The following is an 8,999-nucleotide window of genomic DNA, read 5'->3' as shown; positions in this document are numbered from 1 at the left end:
TAACCCTGTTACACCCCACCCCCGCCCGTTAAGCTAAGCCTTCTCGACTTAACACATCATTCAAAGAATATACGAGACCGCCGAAACGTTTAAGAAAACCGAGATCATTTTGCAGTGAGCTCGCCAAGGAAGATGTCCGCGCAAGCGTTTTGTTCGGCAGACTCCGTTACGTCCGAGCCTGCACCTGCACTTCAGTGTCCGCGCAAGCGAACACGCTCACGACGGAAAATAAACGTTCTGTCACTCAATGCCAAACTCTGCATAAGCAGAAGGTCTCGCAAGCTACGACTGACTAGTCGTTATCGTCATGGAGGGACGGTCGTTATGTCTACTGACGGAGACATATCCATTGACTATGGGTCTGGCATTGAAGACGTCCCCATGGAAGACGAGGACTCATCGGCTTCAGCAGTCAACGCGAAGGCGACCGAACCAACGCCCGATCCCCCTGTTGGGTCGCGGCGATGCCGCGGCGACTGCTCAGATCGTTTCGAGCATCCAATGCGCACTTGAATAGGAGCTGAGACGCCTGTTCGACCTCATCGTCGCGATCGAAGAATGGCTCACGCCGCTTCGTCGCCCTCGATCCGTCAAGCTTAGATGGCATGTGCTGCTCGTAAGGCTTCAGCCGTCCTACGTAAAGTGTCGGATGGATACGCATGCTGGACGGTATGTCCAACGTATAGCGTTGCCATGCCGTTCAAGCACTGTGAACTAACCGATGAAGCACTCCCACAGTGGAACGACTGCTTGCCGATGGCAGCGTTTGCCATCAACGACTCGGTACGTGCCTCGGCAGGGCATACACCGTCTTACGTAAATGCCATGCGGCATCCACGCCTTCCAAGCTTGCTCCGAACGGTGAGTACCTCCTTAAGTGGGAGAGAATCTACGGTTGCGTTAAAACAACCGCAGAAGAACACTGATACCGACGTAATATCTGCGGCGACGACGCGAAGACAAGCGTCTCGTTCGGCGAACGGGGTGAGGACCAAGCGCACCGTGTCTGTGCAGGGCACAGGCACAGCGAACAAAAAGACGTCTGACCGGGTGCAGGCAGCGCGCAGAAGGAAGCCGTGCTGAATCGAGCATTCCGTACGAAGTCACTAAACTTTGTCTATCACCGACAAGCGGTAATACGGCTTGGCCAAGACGCAATTGCAGATTTTATAGACAGACAGAAGCTGAACGTAGACAATGTCGGCAGATGAAAAACAAATGAATCAAAGAAGTGCCCTTTAGTTCTGTTAGCTACAAAATACCTGCCACGAACAAGAAACACTGTAAACTTCTAAAGTTATACCGAAGCAATTTACAGGTCAAGATTTTCCAAAAAAAAACATGTGGGATGCTGCACTTCTTTTCATGTGACGGGTCGCACAGCACATTGCACAGAGGAAGTGCGTAAGGGTATTTACTACCCGAGTGAACGTTACTTCACGTGTTCCCGGTCTCAGGGCCGTTCTTAACCGGGGGATCGCGATCCGGAAGACTACCGTCCACACGAGATGGCTACATTTTGCGATCCCAGCCGTTCTTAACGGGATTGCGATCCGTTACCAGTCCAGCATCAAGTTGCCGTATCCAGCCGAAAAACAACATGGCGCGCACCAACCAAAGCAAGGCCGCCACCGCCACTGCAGCTTCAGCAGGCGCCACGGACGCCACGGTGAGCTCGAAGTGGACCGTGACGATAGACCTGGGGTCGCTCAAGCGGCCTATGCGCCCTCCTACGTCGGAGAATTACCACGATTGGAGTCTGGAGCAGCTGAAGTTGGAGTGCACACCCGAAAGCTGAACGTCGCCAAAAACACCAAGAAGGACGATCGCGCCAACATTTTCGAAGCGTGGGACACGAACAAAGATGGTGTGGAATCCTTGCTGCGCCACCAGCGCAAGCGAGCAAAAGGTGAGAGCGACGAAGACAAGCGCACCAAGGGCTGCATGTTCAGATTGCTGAATGTGTTCTTCTCGGATAGGTTCTACGAGGCGCTCCTTGCCACGGGAAATCAACTCTCGCGCGAGGAGATCGACCAAGGGGGCTCATCGTTTTGGACGGACGTTGCGGCAGTGTTTGGTTCCGACACCGGCGAATACAACACTTTGATTTCCAATGACGCTATGTTTGAGGGCATCACCGCGTCATTTAAGATGGTGCATTCAGCTGCGAAGCTGAAGAGAATGTGGAAAGAGGTGAGCAGTAAATTCGCCAAGGCAGAAGCCAAGTCAAAGGTATCTGGGCAAGGCAGTCACCATTTTTGGGACTTCTGTGGAGGTCGCGCAGACGTTTACTATCTGGACCAATGGTGTGAACACCGGCAGGGTGGGCGGGGGTTTTGCTCTGCAAACCTTTACCCGGAAGATGAGGACGACGCCACGAAGGAAGGTCAGGGTGTGACAATGCAGCCCGTGAACCGAAAGCGGCGAAGGAGCTCCCAGTCAGCAGATATTCTTGATCGTGTGAACGAGCTGCTTGACAGTGAGGCGAAGGAGACTGCTGCAATTCAGGAAGACACGTGGAATGAGCAGAAGCTGTTAATTAAAGAGCAGCGGGCGATTCAGAAACTCACTAATCTGTACTCCATGCTTGACCGCAATAACACCTTGACGCAGGATCTCTTGGCGAAGCGTCAGGAATTCATCTCAAAGAGGATCGATGCTTCAGAAATCGAAGAAGCCCTAGCCAATCAACATGCAAAGAAGCAAACACTGGAACGCCACATCAACGAACTTGAGTGCGAAGTCATTCACGGAATCCAGTAGCAGCACTCACGACAACCTCGGAGAGCTCCTAACGAGCTCGGGGACGACGGAGATCGAAGTTTTGAATGTGATGCATGACGACATCACAAAGGATACGTCCCAGCGCATCATGTTGCAAGGTGTCAGTCTCTGTGGTGTTGTCTGTGGGTCGGTACCAGCTTTCTGGTAAACTGTGATACTCGGTAGTAACTGCATGTAGTGACGTAACTGCGCTCTGGTACTTGGTGCGTTCATCAATACAGAAATTGTGCAGCTTCATGCACGGCTTAATTACATTTTCACGTTGACAAAGTCGACCACGAGTGGCCGCTTGAACATCAGCCACTTGTTGACCAACAAGCCGAACGCCATTTCAATCCGAATGCGAAGCTGACTTAAATAAAAGTTGTAGTCTGAGTGTGCCTTGCTCTTGATCTCTAGTTTGTTGAACGGCACCAACAACGAGTCAGAGAGCGGGTACGCGTTGTCCCCGATGATGTAGAACCCTGCTGGCATCTCCATGATTGCTCTGCTTAACTCCCACTTGCTGAAAGCAATAGAGTCTCCGACATTTCCTGGTGAATTGAAGCAGTAGGCCGTGAAGCATGACAGCGAGTCGCAGATTGCTTGGACATTTACGCCATACTTCTGGTAGTGACCCGAGAAGAACGACGAGACATCCGGAACCTCGTTGGTGCTTGGGGCGCGAATATCGCACAGCCACCCGTCGATACAGCCGACGCACCCAGTCAAAATGCTGTCGTTGCTGATGGCCGCGAATCCGTCAGCCAACTCCAACATGCGCTGCCGTGATTCTGTGGGCCCGCGGACTCGCAACTCTGGGCACTTGCAAATGGCGTCCATCACGTTGTGCATAACCTGGTACATCCCAGGAACCGACGTACCGCCAAGACAGCGCGTCATTTGATAGCCACTCCCTGCAAGCCACGCAATTGTCATCTGTAACATGTTCTCGGGTGTCGGGCCTGCTCCGGTTCGACGGCGGGACTGCAGCTCGTCTCGGACTAGCGAAGGCCGAACAAAGGACAGCAAGCGCTCGAAGGACTCCACCTTCATGCGGTAGCAGCGCTAAAATTGGCCCTCCAACAGCAATGTCTGCTTGTGCACATTCCAATTCAACCTGTGACGCACGACACACCCGTCTCGCTCTTCAGGGGCCAGCACAGCAGCAGCGGCTAGCAAGCGGAGACGAAGCTTGCGTCGACGGCGCGAGCCATCGTCTAGAGAACGCTCCATGAACAGCGGTAACTTCATTTCTGTATCCACGATCCCGCGCGATCCAGCCCAGCGCGCGATCCAAGACTCGGATCGTGTGGGGGTACACTGGGTTACACATTCGGAAATAATTGGGATGAAAGTGATTAATCAGAGCTCGACTTTGGGATCGCGATCCCGGTTAAGAACGGCCCTCAGTTGGAACGGTTTGCTACTTGATAGAGTAGATGTAAGACTGATGTATATACAAGTAAGCTTAGCGTGGATACTTTACAAACTAGAGGTTACCTATAGTGGATCAAAGTAGTCATACCTTGCCTAACTCCTAGAGCACCTGGTACCGTTTACCAGGTGTCCACAAGAGTGACATGTCACTCTTTATGCAACCTAGGGTACACTAGATTGTACCCTGTTACATTCATCCCTACTTAAATGAGAATCACCTGATTCTCCAATCACAGCTGGTTATCCAATCAGAAGCGAGAGAATTAAACGACCCAAAGGTGAATTCTCACACTGAGCAGCCACGAAACTGGCGCGGCTCTCAGCCACACCTACAGTGACTTGTGCTCCTAAAGCTAACTGGGATTCGCATCCCTATGCTCACAACTGTGTTGGCCGCAAAGCCTAGACTCAGAGCTGCCTTCGCACTTGCGCTAGCGCGCGTACAGCGCGTTGGCATAGGATGCAATAGCATCCGAACGTGTGACGTTCGCGCCAGAGGACACGATAGTCCTCGCGAACACGTCCGGAGCATGGTGTCTCCCGCGAGGGACGATACCGAGGAGGGCAACATCTGCACTAGAGGGAGTTCTCAGCTCACCTCGGGCCAGGCCTTTGGCTCCAGCAAGAATCCACCTTTGCGGGCGAAGCTTCTGCCACGCTCTCTTCGCGTCTTAGTCATAATACCAACGGCGCGTAGGTGTCCTTCATCGACACTGTGTACCGTGGTGGTACTCAGTCATGGTGCAGTTGTCTCACATCGACACCGTGTACCGTCCGGTACTTACCTTTGGTGCGGTACGCCCACCACAAGGTTGCCATGTTCGACAGCAACAGCTTCTGCTGTGCTGTCGCCTGAACGGATTAATGGCCAGTGCTCACGTCAAGCACGACGGATGTGGAAGCACAGTGTACGACACGTACCACAGCTACCCTAAGTGCTCCGTGCACTTCATGTGTGTCATGCACGACGAGTTTATTACGTGGAACGCCCGGCGGACTGCTCGACAGCAGCCAGTGCCGATGCACGGTACGTGCGTTGACTCACAGCGTATACACCCAAAGCGCATCAGGCTGTGGTATGGTGCATTTGCTTTGCACCCATACCAGTGTCTGTCACAGACACCATGTACCCTAATGGTACGCGACGGTGGTGAGGCACATCTCACCACCATGCCACTGCGGCGTTGGTGTTGGCATTGACATCGAGTACGCACGGGTACCAAACCATGGTGAGGCAAGCAGCTATCACCACGGTATCATGTTCGGCGCGGCACCAGTTACGACTGCATGCGTTGTCTCGGCCACCACCGGGTCAGTTGGGTGTGCACTCGTGCATCACACTCGGGTTATGGCTCCACGGACCATTAAACCCGTCGCGTTGCTTACATCGCGTACCGCAACCGCTTTGTCAGCGTATGAGACGCTCCGTTCACCCTAGTTTTTTTTGACAGGTCGTTCATGACCAAGAGACCTGGGCAGGAATTACACTAGGTCCGCGCTTCGCCTAGTGTGTGGTTGCATGCAACCACAACACTGCTGATTCACTCAGCGATTCCGAGGCACCTAGCGTCAGTAGCTTCCGTCGCCACTCTGTCTTGTTTGGCTGGAGCTGCCGCAGCTCGAGCCTCTCCCCAACTTACGCTTGGGACCATTTGGTCTCTCGTGGCTTGTGATAGCCACTGGAAGCACGAAGCTACCTGCCTCGTGGAAAGTCAAGGAGGAAAGGTATCTCCGAGCCTCTCCCCCACTTAACCTCGAGACTTCTTAGTCTCACGTGGCTTGAGATAGCCACTGGCAGGCACGACGGCTATCAGCCACGTGCACTGCGTCGGCCGTGCCGGCCGAAGCCATCCAGCTTCTGCGTCAGCAGTTTGAGTCTGCGCGACTTGATGTCGAGCGAGTTGCTCATGTCTGGCGAGGCCAAGACAACCTCGCGCCTCGAGCCAATGGCTCTGTGTGCGGAACTATGGCACCCGTATTGGTTGTGGAACTATGTTACCCGCTTGGTTGTGGAACTATGTTACCCACCTTGGTTGCGGAACTCAGTTACCCACACCGGAAGCGCATACAGCGACTTCCTTATTTTTTATGGTCTAAGTGACTTTGCGTGGAACTCTGTTACCACGCTCGGAGCACCAAATGTCGGTCTCCTTAAGCAGCTTCGCTCCTTGCGGAACTTGTTATCCGCAGTGTGGACCTATGTTATCCACCTGGTGAATGCCCTTCGGCACCACCACTGTCAAAGCCCATACGGCGCGACAACCTTCGGTGTTGGAATCGGCTGATGTGGTAGACCCGCACACACACCGGACAAAGTTGGTCACCACAGACCGAATCAGAGGAGTCCGGGCCCTGTCCTCCGAGTCGCTTGAAGCGACGTCGGCCTGAACAATTGTTTTACCCGACCTACGGCGGTTAGCGTGACGTGGCACTTCGTTACCCACCTCGTGTGGCACTGTGTTACCACACAGGAAGCATGGTCAATGTCTTCCTCTTCAGTTATAGTCTGGGCTACCGTTTGGTTTTATGTAAAAAAAAAACACCTGGTAAGCGCTTAGAGGCATAACCACTGTCGAAGCCCGTACAGCGCGACGACCTTCGGTGCTGGACACTGCTGGTGTAGCAGGTCCACACGCCGGGCAAAAGACCCATGCTCGTGGCATTGCCGCACCAGAGCATTGTCTTGCTGTACGCAGAGCTTTCGGCGCGTTAATAGCTCCGTGACGCTTCTGCGTCCTGGCGGTCTGAATAAGACGCCCCAGTCATGACCCACCAACGCTCCGCCATAGACCTGGAATGGTAGGCCCTCTTCAGCCTTGCCACACCAAAGTCCGGGCTGTGCCTTATGTTCGGCACACCCAAATTATTCACGGCAAGTACGGCAAGCGTCGCCGCGGTGCGCGAGTTCATCGAGCGCAAGCGTTCAGGTCCGTTGAGGACTATTGGTACTTCCTTCACCATACCAAAGGCTAGTTCACTAAGGACCAACCCACCTCCACCACTCTGACATATAGAGCAGTCGGGTGTCGCTATGCCAAGCAACGTTCCGACGGCGTATCGACGCCCCAGAACTCATCTAACGGTCAAGGGGTACCGTACCCTCGTACACCAAGTGTACTACCAGCAGCCCATCACTGCCCTTCATCGTTTTGATAGAACCACTTCTCTCGGGGCTAAGTCCCGTGGTGCGCACCCAGTATGAAGCCTTAGCGTTCTTTAGTAGGGCATGCCGCCTCTACTGCTGGCCGTGGAGCCTTCGTCCACCTGGCCATGGCCTGCGCCACCGGACCTGGGGTCCACGGACTGTCTTCTTCCTGAAGGCTGGTGAGGAACATACACGCTGCTAGTGTCCATGTCCGCCGCATCCGTAGCAGCGACCAAGCTCTCGGCTGAGCTTACGTCCATGAACTCCTCCAAAGGAACGCCATCCTCATCGTGGCGATGTTCCTCTTCCCGAGGAGTACCAGCCTACTTGAGGTTGTACTCTTCTTTGCGGGCGATTCGAATCGCCTCCTCCAGTCGTTGCTTGCACCCGATTAGCTGGGTGCGAGCAGGACCGACCTTCCGGCCGTCCATAAGGACTGTTGTCTTGATGTCTTCAGGTAGAGGATTCCATGCCAGAGATTCCACCAACGTGCGCATCTCTGGCACGTACTACTGCATCTCACGTTTACCTTGCTTACACGCGGGAAAGCGTGAGCGTTGGCGGAACTCGTTGATTGCCGGTAGGAACGCGGCTCGAAGCTGCTCACACAGGTGAGCCCAGGATGCAAAGCATCCAGGAGATGTTGTCTCCCTGGTATATACCCAGTGCTTGGCACGTCCACCAAGGTTGGACAGGGCAAAAGCCACCCACATTGGCTCGTCCGAGATGAGACCCGCCTTCATGGCAATCTCCACTCCACGGACCCAGAAGTGAAGGTTTTCTCCTTCCCGTCAAACGCGGGGACCTTCAGGCATACCGGCTTAGACCTGGTTGACTGGGAAGCGGCCATCGAGGCCTCCAAACGCTTGCGGACGTGAGCGATAATATCACGCTCGTGGGTCTTAAATGCAGCCACCCGTTCGTGTTGCTCGGCAGGCGTCGCCGCCTCCAAGCTGCGGAGGTCATCTTGTCCAAAGATGTGTGGTATAGTAGAACACACATATACCGTCCGATGTGGATTCTTTACACAAACCACAACAAATCGCGGGGTTAGTTCGGCGCTTGTATGGTCTGCGCAGATGGTGGTCTTCTCGCGGTTCGGCCCAGCCGGGGCAAGCGAGTGGCTCGCATCCACTCGGCTTTCACTAACCAAGTCAGCGCACTTCCGAGGCTCCACCGAGTTTGGTTCGGCTGAAATCGTTCACAAACCCTGTGCCCTCCACCAAAGGATGAACGACAGCGCGCGAGCGCTTTTACAGGTCATCGAGCGCAGAGGCTGCTCAGCTAGAAGTATTACGGCACCCGGGTTATCCGACGTACCGGCCCGCTGAGTGTGCGGGGCTTTCTTTCGCGCGTAGCGAGACTTTTGTCCTTCCAGGACCGACCTAATCACTTGACGCTACCAGTCAATACCCTACAAGCTACGCCTCTCAGGTACCAACGGCAGGCATAATCCAGCCCTTTGCAGGGACTTACCGTAAGAGTGTACACGTGTCTTGGGCTAGGAAAATTCTGCTCTGTTATCGTCTGGGAGCCTTTTCGGCTCCCCCTATTTAATCCTATGCTTCTCATATAAATATCTAGTGAAATATAGTCGTTTCCGATCTCTACCGACCTTTCCGTTGGGTTCGGGCGACCGTTGAGCTCCGCG

The 8,999-nt window shown here is 54.2% G+C and overlaps 1 protein-coding gene across 1 annotated transcript; it reads left to right on the top strand.

Moving 5' to 3' along the window:
• Positions 1 to 1,944: 1,944 nt before the first annotated feature.
• Positions 1,945 to 2,464, top strand: PITG_04286 (uncharacterized protein; the record flags this gene model as incomplete). Its single annotated transcript, XM_002905894.1, has 3 exons — positions 1,945 to 2,070; positions 2,131 to 2,333; positions 2,440 to 2,464. 3 exons carry the CDS (start codon positions 1,945 to 1,947, stop codon positions 2,462 to 2,464), a joined length of 354 nt encoding a protein of 117 aa, XP_002905940.1.
• Positions 2,465 to 8,999: the final 6,535 nt, after the last annotated feature.

The sequence above is a fragment of the Phytophthora infestans genome, genomic scaffold (genome assembly GCF_000142945.1).
Source record: "Phytophthora infestans T30-4 supercont1.5 genomic scaffold, whole genome shotgun sequence".
NCBI lineage: Eukaryota > Oomycota > Peronosporomycetes > Peronosporales > Peronosporaceae > Phytophthora > Phytophthora infestans.
The sequence above is the reverse complement of the archived record's forward strand: the minus strand, read 5'-3'. Positions and strand labels throughout refer to the sequence as shown.